The sequence below is a fragment of the Muntiacus reevesi genome, chromosome 1, assembly GCF_963930625.1.
Source record: "Muntiacus reevesi chromosome 1, mMunRee1.1, whole genome shotgun sequence".
Lineage (NCBI taxonomy): Eukaryota > Metazoa > Chordata > Mammalia > Artiodactyla > Cervidae > Muntiacus > Muntiacus reevesi.
In genome coordinates, this window is record NC_089249.1 from 115,929,793 (window position 1) to 115,944,885 (window position 15,093).

At 36.4% G+C, this 15,093-nt stretch overlaps 1 protein-coding gene across 1 annotated transcript in view; it reads left to right on the forward strand.

The window, feature by feature from the left end:
- GTF2B (general transcription factor IIB) overlaps window positions 1-8,982 on the forward strand; it is a 31,500-nt gene extending 22,518 nt beyond the window's left edge. The window contains exons 3-7 of the mRNA XM_065909569.1: window positions 1,759-1,892; window positions 4,092-4,238; window positions 4,578-4,707; window positions 5,818-6,099; window positions 8,566-8,982. Coding sequence (XP_065765641.1) covers window positions 1,759-1,892; window positions 4,092-4,238; window positions 4,578-4,707; window positions 5,818-6,099; window positions 8,566-8,699 — 827 coding nt within the window. The 3' untranslated portion in view covers window positions 8,700-8,982. The remainder of the gene's footprint in view (window positions 1-1,758; window positions 1,893-4,091; window positions 4,239-4,577; window positions 4,708-5,817; window positions 6,100-8,565) is intronic.
- The last annotated feature ends 6,111 nt before the right edge of the window (window positions 8,983-15,093 follow it).

Genomic DNA, 15,093 nt, shown 5'->3' on the forward strand with positions numbered 1-15,093 from the left:
AGAGGAGAGTAAAAAAATTGGCTTCAAGCTCAACATTCAGAAAACTAAGATCATGGCATCTGGTCACATCACTTCATGGGAAATAGGGAAACAGTGGAAACAATCTCAGACTTTATTTTTCTCGGCTCCAAAATCACTGCAGATGATGATTGCAGCCATGAGATTAAAAGACACTCCTTGGAAGGAAAGTTATGACTAACCTGGATAGCATATTAAAAAGCAGAGACATTACTTTGCCAACAAAGGTCCGTCTAGTCAAGGCTATGGTTTTTCCAGTGGTCATGTATGGATGTGAGAGTTGGACCGTGAAGAAAGCTGAGCGCTGAAGAATTGATGCTTTTGAACTGTGGTGTTGGAGAAGACTCTTGAGAGTCCCTTGGACTGCAAGGAGATCCAACCAGTCCATCCTAAAGGAGATGAGTGCTGGGTGTTCCTTGGAAGGACTGATGCTGAAGCTGAAACTCCAATACTTTGGCCACCTCATGTGAAGAGTTGACTCATTGGAAAAGACCCTGATGCTGGGAGGGGTTGGGGGCAGGAGGAGAAGGGGACGACAGAGGATGAGATGTTGGATGGCATCACCGACTCAATGGACATGAGTTTGAGTAAACTCCAGGAGTTGGTGGTGGACAGGGAGGCCTGGCGTGCTGCGATTCATGGTGTTGCAAAGAGTCAGACACGACTGAGCGACTGCACTGAAGCAGCACCTGATAGAGTCTACACTGTTAGCCATTATATTAATTGACTGTCAATAGCAAGTTTTTTTTAACTACTGAGATAACTTATTTCTTCCATTCCTTTCTGTTTGCTATATATAGGCACAGATGAAAATGGTCTGGTTCCTGCTTTTAGTTTTATCACATTGGTGGAAAAACTAATGTTTTATAAATGCAGTATAGAACGGATTCTGGAATCCCATTTGCATTTTAGTTGTGTGATGTTAGGCAAATTAATCTTATTTCTAATGTGGCAATAAAAGTGATACCTATTTTTATAAAGCTTTAAGGATTGAAAAATAACATTTACAAAGGGCACCATGACTAGCATATGCAGGTGTTCTTGTTAACGCTTGTCTCTGGTAGAGGTATTACCAGCCATTGAGCACTTCCCTCAAAGTAGTAATCTGCACCAAATCTACCTGTCTGGTTTCTTGGCATGGTGTTTTTAGGCACTGCTGCTTTGTGTAGAAAGAAAAGTTTGCCTACTTTTCTGCTTAATGATTCTAGGCTTAAGTTTATTTTGTATGAATTATTTGACCCTCAAATATTTTCAATATTTTCAAATAGTTACTAAAATATCCCCTTAGGCTTAGTTCTTTGCAGAGCATTGCCCATGAAAACTTCATAATTTCTTTAAACTGTGTATTAATAACATCATGAAAAATGTCTGGTTTTTCTGTGCCTGTTGCACGTTTTGTTCACATCTTGATTCTTTTTTTTTTTTAATCCTGATTCTTCATTGTTACTTTACTTTCTCTCTTCATCACATTGATTAACTTTATTTTTGTTTTTATTTTGTCTACTTCTTTATTCCAGGAGTTAAAATATGACTAATCATAGCATAATGTTTAAAGAGGGTTATTATTGAACTGTCACAATAGTAATATTTTAGGATAGATGTCTGAGACAAGATACTTTAGCTGAAGCCTGATGTTCGTGTTGAGATTTTCGGGGAATAAAAGAGCTAAGTTTGGCATTAGGCAGCGTTAAATAAATGCTCTCTTGACAAGACAATTCAGATTTCCATTTATATTCTCAGGTGACCGAGTTATCGATGTAGGATCTGAGTGGAGAACTTTCAGCAATGATAAAGCAACAAAAGATCCATCTCGTGTTGGAGATTCTCAGAATCCTCTTCTGAGTGATGGAGACTTGTCTACTATGATTGGCAAGGTAATAAATCCATTTGTCAGGAAGTGCCAGGCGCAGACCAAAGACCTGGAGATTGGGAACTGCAAAATTATCAGTCACTGTTCCAGTGAGGAATCTCGATCCAAGAGTAAGATCAGCCAGTAAGACTACTGGTAATGATGGTCGCCTTATTTATTTCTTTTGTCTTAAACAGGAGACTAATACATTGAAGTTACAGACTCTATATCTCAGGCCCTTGTTTTAATGAAGCAGTTTTGCACAAAAAAATTGAGTGTTGTAGGCTCTTTGAGTTCATATTAAAATGTTCCTTGAATATTAGTAAACTTTTCTCTTTTCCCTCAATATCACTAAGATAAATTGGATCGCTGTATAATAGACTGTTTGCTAATAATGGTGAATTTATGACTCTCCTAAGCTTTACTTTTTTCATCAGTGAAGTGAGAATACTGCAACCTCAGAGACATTTTGAGGGTTACATGGAAATGTGTGTAAAGTATATACACACGTCGTATATATAATGTGTTCAGTAAATGGTCCCTGCTGCTGTTACATAGCAAGCAGTAACATCATCTTCTGGCAGCCTGGCAGGTTGTTGCCCTGCTATCTGAATTGGAAGTAATAGTGGCATTATTTCAAAGAACTTATTGAGGAAGCATATGCTATTTTAGGACTTAATTTATACTACTGCATAGTCTATTTTTAAGAATTATGCAAAAGCTGGTCATTTTTTCATGCCCTATAGATTACATACTAAGTTTGAAAAACATGGTGTGGCTAAGTTAAAAAGTTGACAATATTCAAGAGTCTTTTAAAGTAGGTAGTTCTGCATGTAGCTTTACAGGCTGGAAAAATACATACTAAGAATGTTTTTAAATTTTAAGATTGCAACTAATACTGTTACTTTTTTTAATGTTTACTTTTTCCCCAGTAGGAAATACATAATTGAAAAAAAGTAAAAAAAAGGAACAGTAGTTTTCCTCACTCTTGACCCTTAACCTCTGTTTCTGCTGCAGCCCCTTTCCCCTGTCAGATGCAGGGAACTACTACTGCTAGGTTCTTCTGACTCCTCTGAGAATTATTGATGCATTTGTGGCAAAGAGATTTTTTAAGATGCTACATTTGTCACATGTTAAATTTCTGTATGTATTTGGGAATATTTCTGGAGTTCCTATCCTTTCTCTAACATGGTCTAGTTGTCTAAGGACACAGTACGCTATCCTAATATTTGGGAGCATTAGTCTTGTTTTATAACCTTTTCAGCATTTTCTTCACTGGTCTTTTCCATTTAATGTTAGGATAACTTTGTTTATTAAAAAAGAAAACAAAACAACTTGGTAATTATTTTCACTGGTTAGATTTATTTTAAAATTCGCTCAGGGAAAACTGACTTCTTAATGAAAAAATCTTATGCAGAAATATAGTATGCATTTCCTTAAGTCATATCTGTCCTTCAGTGGGTGTTTTAAAGTTTTCTTTCTAAGTTAATCTAGATATTTTATCTTTTTTGTTGCTGTTGTAATTGCAGGTTTTTCTTGCATGTTCTGATTGATTACACGTATGTAGGCTGTTGATTTCTGTTTGTTGATTTTGACCTTGCCACTCTGATGAATTCATTACAGTTTGAATGATTTTCTTGAATAATTCTAGGTATTTACAAAGATATTACCTGAAGATAGTTTATCAGTTTGGTCTCAGATTTGTACTTCTCATCTCTTTCCTGCTGAATTTTTAATATAATTACACTAATTAATATAATTGTTATATAATTACATTTTACAGTTATAATTACATCATATTGGCTAGTTTTTCTAGTACAGTGTTAGAAAATGGTAGTGACAGGAGGCATTTTTGTCTTCTGACTTTTAGTGGTAATGCTGCTAATGTTTCTCCATTAATGTGCTGGGTCTGGACTTAGGATATTTGTTTGCTTTCCTTTTTTAAACACCTTTTGGAGATAACTGTGATTTTTCTCCTAGGTCTTGAAATTTCATGGTTTATGTTATTAATTCTCTAATAATATTTTTCATTTAAAATATTTGCTAGAAAAACTCTTTAAAACTACCTTAACCTGGTTTTTTTTCTTTTGAGGAATAGAGGTTGCTCAGGGTAGATTTCTTAGGCAATATGGAGTCAGATTGTGCACGTTGTTTTCTTAGAATAATTGTTCATTCAGGTTTTCAGAGGTTTTTTTTGCATAAGTTATAAAACTTTGTTTTATAGGGTACAGGAGCTGCAAGTTTTGATGAATTTGGTAATTCTAAGTACCAGAATAGGAGAACCATGAGTAGTTCTGATCGGGCAATGATGAACGCATTTAAAGAAATCACTACCATGGCAGACAGAATCAACCTCCCTCGAAATATAGTTGTAAGTTCTTGTCTATATTCTGTAAACTGTGTTGGCTTTGACTTAGCATAATTTTAGTGAACACATGAAATTTTGCTATTATGGTTAATTAAATAGCCTAGAATTCATTAAACTTAGCTTTTCTGCTTTGAGGACTTCCCTCATGGCTCAGCTGGTAAAGAATCCACCTGCAATGTGGGAGACCTGGGTTCGATCCCTGGGTTGGGAGGATCTGCTGAAGAATGGAAAGGCTACCCACTCCAGTATTCTGGCCTGGAGAATTCCATGGACTGTATAGTCCATGGGGTTGCAAAGAGTCAGACACGACTGAGCGACTTTTAACTTTTCTCTGCTTTGAAGGATCGAACAAATAACCTATTCAAGCAAGTGTATGAACAGAAGAGCCTAAAGGGGAGAGCCAATGATGCCATAGCTTCTGCTTGTCTTTATATTGCCTGCAGACAGGAAGGGGTTCCTAGAACATTTAAAGGTAAGTTTTTAATTGTTTAGATATAAATGTCAATCTATTTCATATTAAAGTGACAGGCCAACGTCAAGCAGCTTGGATGCTTAGTAAATTAAGCTTCCTGGTTACATACAGTAATCCACTTAAGCATCTTTCTAAACACCACCTTATTTTGTTCCTTGACAAAAATTCTATGATCATATTGATCATGATCTTTTCAGGCTGTTTTCCCATGTAAAGTCATGTTAGTCCATGTAAGCCCTGTGTTCTTTGCTAGTAAGGTCTTCTGACTGTATTTGTGAGCATTGAGGCCTGGCCTCAGAATCCTTTGTTGCAAGTCTGTACACTGGATGTACAGCAAAGTTTCTGCTTCCAGCACAGGTCTCTACAGGTGAGAGAGTCAAGCCTTAGAATCAATGAAATTTTTTCTCTTGAGTTACAGTTTTCATTTTCACAGTTTGGTTGAAGGCTTTGAGAGAACTAATATTTTTCATGTAGTTTTCAGTTTACGCGTGAAAACATGACAGCTTACTCAGTGTTGCTGTGATACATGTACATTTTAGCTTAAGACTATAATTACCCTTCATTCATCCAGGAATATTTTATATGTTTTCTTGTGTCAGACTGAAGAGGCAGTGGTTCTTACAACTAAAACTAAGACTTCTGTTAAATTTATTCTTAGTTGAAATTTTAGAACAACAGGGTCAAATACTTGATCACATTTTGCTATTGTCTGTAATTGCAGGGATTGCATGTATGTATGGCATTGTGTAACTTGAGAGGCATTCTTTAGTTTGAATATTTTCTTTCATTTTCTTGATATACCCCTTACAACAGATTAATACATATAAAGAAATTTTTGATTGATTGAAGAAACTTGCATGAATTGAAACTTCAGAGAAGTTAATATTTTGAAATATTAAGACCTACAATTAGGTTTTTTTTAAAAAGGTGTTGTAAACATTTAAATTAATTGAGAAATATTAAATTAGTTTTGTGAGAAGTATCACTGAGAGAATTAGATTGATCTTTAAGGCAGGATAGAATTTTGCAGTATAATAAAAAATGATAGATTTTAAGGTGAATACATGGTCTATGTGGATTTTATTTATTTAAACTTTTTTTGTCTTTTAGAAATATGTGCTGTATCACGAATTTCTAAGAAAGAAATTGGTCGATGTTTTAAACTTATTCTGAAAGCTTTAGAAACCAGTGTGGATTTGATTACAACTGGGGACTTCATGTCCAGGTTTTGTTCCAACCTTTGTCTTCCTAAGCAAGTACAGATGGCAGCGACACATATAGCCCGTAAAGCTGTGGAGTTGGACTTGGTTCCTGGAAGGAGCCCGATATCTGTGGCAGCAGCTGCTATTTACATGGCCTCACAGGCATCAGCTGAGAAACGGACCCAAAAAGGTAAGATTCTTCATCAGGAAGAGTATTGATGAAATTGTGAAGGCTGTAGTATGTGACTGTATTTCCATTTTAAGTTATGAAGCAGGTACAGCCATACCTCATTCTGTTGTACTTCACAGACACTGCATTTTTTTTTTTTTTAACAAATGGAAGATTTATGGCAATTGTTTTTCAGATGATGGTTAACATTTTTGTTTTTTAGTAATATTTTTAAATTAAGGTATGTGCATTCTTTTTTTAGACAAAATTATTTTGCACACTTAATAAACTACAGTGTAAACATAATTTTTTATTATGTACTAAAAAACCAAAAAATTCATGTGTTTGGCTTTATTGCAATATTGGCTTTATTTTAGGGGTCTGGAACTGAACCTGCAGTTCTCTGAGGTGTGACAGTAAATATCCAGAGCCCATGTTTAAGAGGTAGTTAGTTCCTTAGCATCAAAACTTAACAAAATACAATATTTTGCTTTTAAGTGGCTCATAAATATTTGCAGGCATAACCCCATGTACTTAACTTTTTTCTTCATTTGAATTAAGTAATTTTAGTTCTTACATTTTTTTCATTTTTAGAAGTTGTTTTTATTTGTACCCCCTAAATATTTCTGGCTATTTGGAATAGTCTTGTTTTTTCCCACCTCAAAACTTACCTTTTAAATCTTGATAGGAGGCAGCCATGCTCTGTTTCTCTGGAGCTGGCATGGTACCCTGCAGATAGGCACACTATAAATGTGTGCTGACCATCAGGTTTTACCTTTCTGTGAAATCTATTCCCATTCTTTTGTATGCTGTTCACAGTTTCTTCATGAAAATACTGTTCAGCCTTCAACTATTTTTTAATTTACTGTTGTAGAACTTTGAGACAAATATTAAGTGAATTTCTTTACAAGCATATATTTATTAATTACTTCTATGATCCTCAAAAAGATTCATAAAGAGAAGCTGTGTGCCGTGCTCTGCTCAGTCACTCAGTCGTGTCTGACTCTCTGCGGCCCTTTTGATTGTAGCCCACCAGGCTCCTCTGCCCATGGAATTTTTCAGGGGAGAGTAGTGGAGTGGGTTGCCATTTTCTCCTCCAGCACAACACACAGCATTCACTAATTAATTACTTCTATGATCCTCAAAAAGTTTTATAAAGAAAAAGGAGCAGTCAGTTCTAAATTTAAAAGTGAGGTAGTGAAATTACTTGCTGCAATAACTTTTTAATACCCTATTCAGAATAGCCTTTTACCTCAGCTTAGGCTGTATGTTCCTATGTTAATAAAAAGTAATAAATTATATAGAAGAATGATTAGACAAAAGAAGCCAGCCATTAGTTATTTAAATGTGCCATTATCCATTCCCTTTGGGCTCCACTTGTACTTGCCAAGAAAATTTTTAGTCTTCTGGAAAAATTGAGAAGTTGTGGCTGGGCAGATTGTCCTTACCTTCATTCCTATTAATAGTTGTAAAGTTTGTTCTAATCATCCTGACACTTTGTTTGTGTTTCACATGAAGAGTTTTCTTGAAATATAAGGTCCTTTCTTTCCCTGCTCAGCAGCTAGTTGATAGACATATATAGCTAGTTGACATTCATTGGTATTTATGTCCAGAAAAATATAATGTAACATAAGGTAAGGAAATTTAAAATTATTTACTGATGGCCACATCCATGCTTCGAAGCCATAAAATCTCACCAATTCGAACTGGCTCTGAAAAGATAAAATGAGGTTGTATTAAAGGATGTGTTTAAAAAATCTATTTTGATGATGTATAACTAACCAAATAATTGTCATGTGGCAGTCCTTTGGGACTTCATTTAAAAAAAGAAAAAAGTGACACTTGAGTTTGGTAAGTGCAGATCCTTGGATTCTTTAATAGACTATAGAAATAGCTCAATGAGCTCAATATATATGCTCCAGTAAGTGTTTATAATTGTGAAAACCATATACATCATGCTGTAACATATACTCTTTGATCTCAGATGTGTTAAATAGAAAAAAGAGTTTGGAGAAAAATATAGTGTGATCCTATTTGGTTTTAACCTTATAAGAACCTCTTAATAGAGGTTTGCTAGGGGAGATATAGAGGAACGTTAAAACACAGAAATAATAAAGTGAATTTCTTTACAAGAGTGTATTCGTGGATGACTTCTGTGATCCTCAAAAAAATTTACTGTGAAGAAGTCGGTTCTAAATACAGTGAGCAATATAATAGTTACCACACATTCTGCTATGCCCTGAACTGTTCAGATGTTTTACATATAGTAAACTTTTTAATGTTAATAACAACAACCCTTTGAGATAATAGGTATTGAGGCCATTATTGTTGTTACTGTAGCCCTACTTTCTACTTTTTAACTGTTAAAAATACTTTTGTTTTCTTTTTCACTTAGACATTTTATACTACCAGTTCCCAAAGTTAGAATGCAGGTAGAAGGGAGGTAGGATGGAAGTTATTCTTAATGCTTTGATATTTGTCTTTTAGAGATTGGAGATATTGCTGGTGTTGCTGATGTTACGATCAGACAGTCGTACAGATTAATCTATCCGCGGGCCCCAGATCTGTTTCCTACAGACTTCAAATTTGACACCCCTGTGGACAAACTACCACAGCTCTAAGTTGAGGAAGCTAATGTGAAATTCCTGTGAACACTGAACTTTGCCTGTTGTACATAGCCTATATACCAAGTGCTGGATTGAGCCTTTAATAAGGAAGAACGAAAGACATGGTACGCATTCCAGGGCTAAATATAAATTGCTTGGCATTCTGTATGTATATACTAGTGAAACATATTTAATGATTTAAATTTCATATTAAACTTGCTTTCTTTTGTAGCAATCTAGGAAACTGTATTTTGGAAGATATTTGAAATTCTTGAATAAAACATTTTTCAAAAGTAAAGTTTTTGTTATAATTATGTTTATATATATAATTACATATAATGCATATTGCAGCTAATAAAACTGATAGAGGTCCTTGTTTTCCATTACTTTTTTCATATATATTTAATTTCCTTATTTTAATAAAGTTGTGGAAATAATAGGCTTTTGAGGAACCACTGTTGAACATATTTAGTTTGTGGTTTGAAAGAGGGTATGTGTGTGATATTTTAATACTTGTATATTAATAAGCAAGAAGTGATTAAACAGTGCCTTGAAAGGCACTGGCTTTAGAAATGTAAGAATGTGTAAGTATGTGTTTTTTCTCAGTGAGCTAATTGAGTGGAATATGATGCTAGTAAGTAATTAGTAGAGACAGATTTCAATTTTCAGATGTTTACATTTCAGTCTATAGAATCTGCATATCTATAGTTCTTTGTTATTTTTACATTTTGGATACTCATAGTCTTAAACAGTATTTAAAATGGAAACTATTGGGCCTAAGGATGTCCAGGAATTTTTTTTATCAAGCACCTTCCCCCTCGGTGGTTGTGATGTGAAGATGTTTTGCTTGTCACTCTTTGATGAACACTAATTTAAGGTTTCTTGACTGCTAGGCAGTGTAAGCAAAGACCAACAACATTTGTCCTTTTGCTAGTTAGGTAGTTTGTACCACGGTCTTGAATCCATGCCAAACGTCTCTGTAAACTGTACTGCTTCCAATAGGTCTCATGGTTCTTACACGTCTGTAAAGAGGCTAACGCTAGGTTGGGCTTCCCTGGTGGCTCAGACAGTAAAGAATCCGCCCGCCGTGCAGCAGACCAGGGTCAGTCCCTGGGTATGGAAGATCCCCTGGAGAAGGCAGTGGCTATCCACTCCAGTATTCTTGCCTGGAGAATTCCACGGACAGAGGAACCTGGTGGGCTCCAGTCCATGGGGTCACACACAGTCAGACACGAGTGAGTGACTAACACTTCACTTCTCAATACTAACTAGATTTAAAAGACAGTCTCCTGTTGTGGTCTTGGTGAGCAAATTCCAGCCCTGGTCCAGGAAGGAACTTTCCCTATTAGAAGATCAGACCTCCCTCGTCATACTTCTGTTGACAATGGAAGGGGAAAGGTATCTGATGATGAAGACAAATGATATTTCTCCTTTGCACAAAATGTAGGACATTGACATAGCACTACTCACAGCTGTGGGAGAATACTAGACAAATCGACACAAGAACACTATAACCCAAATAAAGGATTGCAAGGATAGTGATGAAATGTAGACTCCAGGCACGTAGAGCCTATCTCACCCAGAGTGGGACCTAGGAAGAAAAGAAATCCTAGGTTAGTCTCCCTGGGCATCACGTTTGGTCCCCAGCACCACACATCTCCTCCTTTCCAAGTGTAGATTGAGGGCAGTAGCCTCCCTCCTCTAATACTCCAGTTTCTAGTGATTGACCACAAAACTACTGTTCAGTAATGACATTCTGCAAGCTGCAACCAGATAAGTAGATCTTTTTAAAAGTTATTTTTGCAGTTATCAAAGGTTAGTGTAATGTATTTCTGTAATGCATTACAGAAATTTGGAAAATGCATAATGAAAACACCAGAATGAGCCACCCAGAAATAGTCACCAGCATTTTGGTATTTATTTTCTTTCTAGCTGTTATACTTTATTTTTAAAATAAAGCTGCAGTTTGGGTATAGTAATAGGATTTGTTTAGTCTTTTCATTTTCCTGACTAAAAAAATGTATTCAGTCCAGTCGCTCAGTGGTGTCTGACTCTTTGCAACCCCATGGACTGCAGCACGCCCAGCCTCCCTGTCCATCACCAACTCCTGGAGTTTACTCAAACTCATGTCCATTGAGTTGGTGATGCCATCCAACCATCTCATCCTCTGTTGTCCCTTTCCCCTCCTGCCCTCAATCTTTCCCAGCATCAGGGTCTTTTAAAATGAGTCAGCTCTTCACACCAGGTGGCCAAAGTTTTGGAGTTTCAACTTCAACATCAGTCCTTCCAATGAACACTCAGAACTGATCTCCTTTAGGATGAACTTGTTGGATCTCCTTGCAGTCCAAGGGACTCTCAAGAGTCTTCTCCAACACCACAGTTCAAAAGCAATTCTTCGGCTCTCAGCTTTCTTTAGAATCCAACTCACATCCATACATGACTACTGGAAATACCATAGCCTTGACTGGACGGACCTTTGTTGGCAATGTAATGTCTCTGCTTTTTAATATGCTATCTAGGTTGGTCATAACTTTCCTTCCAAGGAGTAAGCATCTTTTAATTTCATGGCTGCAGTCACCATCTGCAGTGATTTTGGAGCCCTAAAAAGTAGTCATCCACTGTTTTCCCATCTATTTGCCATGAAGTGATGGGACTGGATGCCATTAAACAACTAAAAAAAATGCAGGTAAGCAAAAAGAAAAGGGATCTAGCTTCTGCTACTCGGCTATGTCAACAACTTGGTCTTTTTAAAAAATATATTTCAAAAACGTGGCTCAATGAAACTGATTTTAAAGGGTAAACTGTAGCAGGTGTATTTGCATTTTTAGAGAACGGCACTTAGAGTCTTAACCTCGAGGTGGCAAAAGCTCTCCACCTCATTGAGAGATGTAGAAGTTGAAGCAACCTTCTGTTCGGGACCTACATTTCAGCAATTTAGGAATATTAGCTGTGCAAGCCATTTCTATGAACAATGCAGGTAAAGTGCATGCCAGCGTCTGAACAGTTGAAAACATGTTTACTGTGGCCCCTTCCCTTTGGGTATTTAAAGACTTAACTGAAAGCCACAATAATTGGCAGTCTGCTGTTAATCTCATTCAAGGACTTGATTATGAATTTCATGGAATCTGAGTTTACTCTGGTCTAATCTCCCTATTTTGTAGTTGAGAGAAGCACAGAAAAACCAAAAGTTGTGTCCAAGTTTGCTTAGCAGAGCGGACTAACTCAGGTCTGGTGGTCTCTCAATCCAGTGCTCTTTTCTACAAAACCTTTAAGTTGTAATACATAGGATGCTGCTTCAGGGTTGATTTTAGTTGTAGCTTTCAAATAGATTTCTCTTTGGTTTATAAATGAACAGAATTATTCAATGTAGTATTTGTTTCTGGCCCTGGGGAAAGTTCCTCAGAGTGAGGTTTGAATTATTTTTAAATCAGCTCAGGTGACAAAGAGTTAATAGCTAGAAACTGTTCTTTTATCTCTTTGTCTAAATGAAATGCTGCTTAAACTAAATGCCTCTTGATAGTAAGCCTTTGTGTTCAGAGCAACAAATGTACTTTACCCAGGGTTGTCTTTGGTTTCTGAGCTAATTTTGTATCACAGGTGCAAGATTTACTTTAATTATCAAGATGAACAGCTGGGAGGGGTCAGCCTGTTACCCATCTGGTCCTAATCCAGCCAAGAGGCCTCTCTGCCCCATGCCAATATTTCCAATTGTCAATGGCCCTGACTTTTCCTGTTGCTGGAGTTTTAATCTCATCTGCCAATTGTGGAGCTACTAAGAGATTCCCTGGCCTCCTAAACACTTTGCTGTCCCCCTCTCAGATATTACACATACATACTTCTTTCAACAGGATCTCAAGATCTCAAGGTGTCACTGTGAAACCACCATTCAGCTGATCTCCAGGCCATCAGGGCACCAGCGTCTCTCAAAAGCACAAACTTCATTCATCATCCTTACTGGCATTTCTCTGACCTGGGGGACATTTAGCTGCCATTCTGGGAGGCTCAAGCTCATACTTGGGGAAAGAGAAGGGGAAAAGTGACCATAAAACTAATGCAGAGTACCATAACCTCATAGTCTTTCTGACCTGCAACAACCTAAGGATGGTACAGCCATTATTTGGTTTGGGTTTTTCTTCGTTTGTTTAGGTCATCATTCCTTTTTTTTTTTTTAACTTAAGTAAAGATTTACAATGTTGTGTAAATCTGTATAGCCACAGTGATTCAGTTATACATATATAAACATTTTAAAAATACCATTATCGTTTATCTTAGGATGTTGAAGTGGGATACAAGATTAACATGCAGAAATCAGTTTCATTTCTTTAACGATGAAATATCAGAAAAGGACTCAGAACTTTCAACATCCTGCTGCATTGCTGTGGCCCAACAAATATCTGGTATTTGAACAGCTCCTCTCGCTCCTAATTTGTCCGTGTGAGCAGAGGTTCTTCAGAAAAAATTGGGACTTGGATTTTGGCTCTTACACCACAGTTTAGCTCTATGACTTTTGAGTCTGCCATCATATTGGAGATGGTGGTTGTTGAATGACAACTCTAAAAGGCATTTCGTTAAGGGTCTTGCAGTAGCATGGACATCAAACTATGTAGGCTGGGGGCTTTGATGGAAGACAGGCCTCTACTGTGTGATGACCTGGGCCCCCAACCTGCTTCTGCTCTGACTTGGTTATGTGTTGGAGATTTTGAAAGGAAGGTTAAAAATGAATGACCTACTATAACTCCTTCACTTGACAGTAAGAACATCATTGGGGGAAATGTTCACATCACTGGTGAGGTCAAGTCACTTCTGCACAGCCAAGGAAACAACAAAATGAAAATGCAGCCTACAGAATGGGAGAAACTATTTGTAAATCATATCTCTGATAAGGAGTTAATACAGAGACTCACACAACTCAATACCAAAACAAAAGCAACCTCTCTCCCAAACAATTCAATTAAAAAATAGGCAAAGGATCTGAATAGATGTTTTTCCAAAGACGATATACAGATGCCAAACAGGTACATGAAAAGGTGCTCCACATCACTATAATCATCATGGAAACATGAATCCAAACCACGGTGAGGTATAACTTCACAACTATTAGATGCTGTTATTAGAAAGATGATAAGTAAGTGTTAACGCTGTGAAGAAAAGGGAATCCTTATGAATTACCAGTGGGAATGTAAATTGGTATAGCCACTATGGAAAACAGTATAGAGATTCCTTAAAAAATACAACAGAACTACTACATGATCTAGCAATTCTACTTCTGGGTATTTATCTGAAGAAAATGAAACAACTAACTCAAGATACATGCACCTCCATGTTCATTTCAGCGTTATTTACAATAGCCAAGCTCTGGAAATGACCTTAGTGTCCACTGATGGTTGAACAGATAAAGAAGATGTGGTATATAGATACAATGGAATATTCTTCAGCCATTTGTGACAACATGGATGGACCCTGAGGACATTATACTAAGTGAAATAAGTCAGACAAACACTGTTCAACCTCATACATGGTATCTAAAAACAAAAACCAAAATGACTTCACAAAGAACAAATTGGTGCTTGGGTGGGGAGAATGGGAGAAATGGCTCAAGGTGATCAAAGGGTATAAACTCATAAAATTAGGTCACTGTTGGATAGCAGAAATGAACAACACTGTAAAGCACTTATACTCTATTAAAAAATAACTCATGGGGATGTAAACAAAATACAGGTGGTGAGTATAGCTTATTTGAAAGTTGCTAAGAAAATAGGTCTTAAAAGTTCTCATCATAAGAAAAATAATTTTGTAACTATGTATTGTGACAGATGTTAACTAGAATTATTGTGGTGATAACTTTACAACACAATTTCTTGAATGAACCTTTTGGCCAATCCTATACAAATACAAAGTCATGGGAGGGGGGATCGGGATGGGGAATACGTGTAACTCTATGGCTGATTCATGTCAATGTATGACAAAACCCACTGAAATGTTGTGAAGTAATTAGCCTCCAACTAATAAAAAAAAAAATTAAAAAAAAAAACAAAAAAACAAATACCAAGTCATTATGTCATATACCTGAAACTATAATGATATAATGATATTATAATGAAATATAATGACATTTTTCAATTATACCTCAATAAGAAAAATTGGTTGAATTTAATAAAGAGGGTTGATTTGTGTTTTGGGATAGGAAACCACACTGGAGTATATACTTACGACTAAAACGATTCATTTATAGATCAAATAGTTAGGCACTAATCTTTTTAGGTTTCTTTTCTCATTCTATGCAAATTTCTAGAACAGAGTAATTTACTTAAAAAGAGAAAGTTTCAACTCTTACTATGAAAATGGCCCTGGAAATGATTCAGAGGAAATAATGAGCGGGTTTGGTAAAAGCCTACCTTGTATTGTCTGA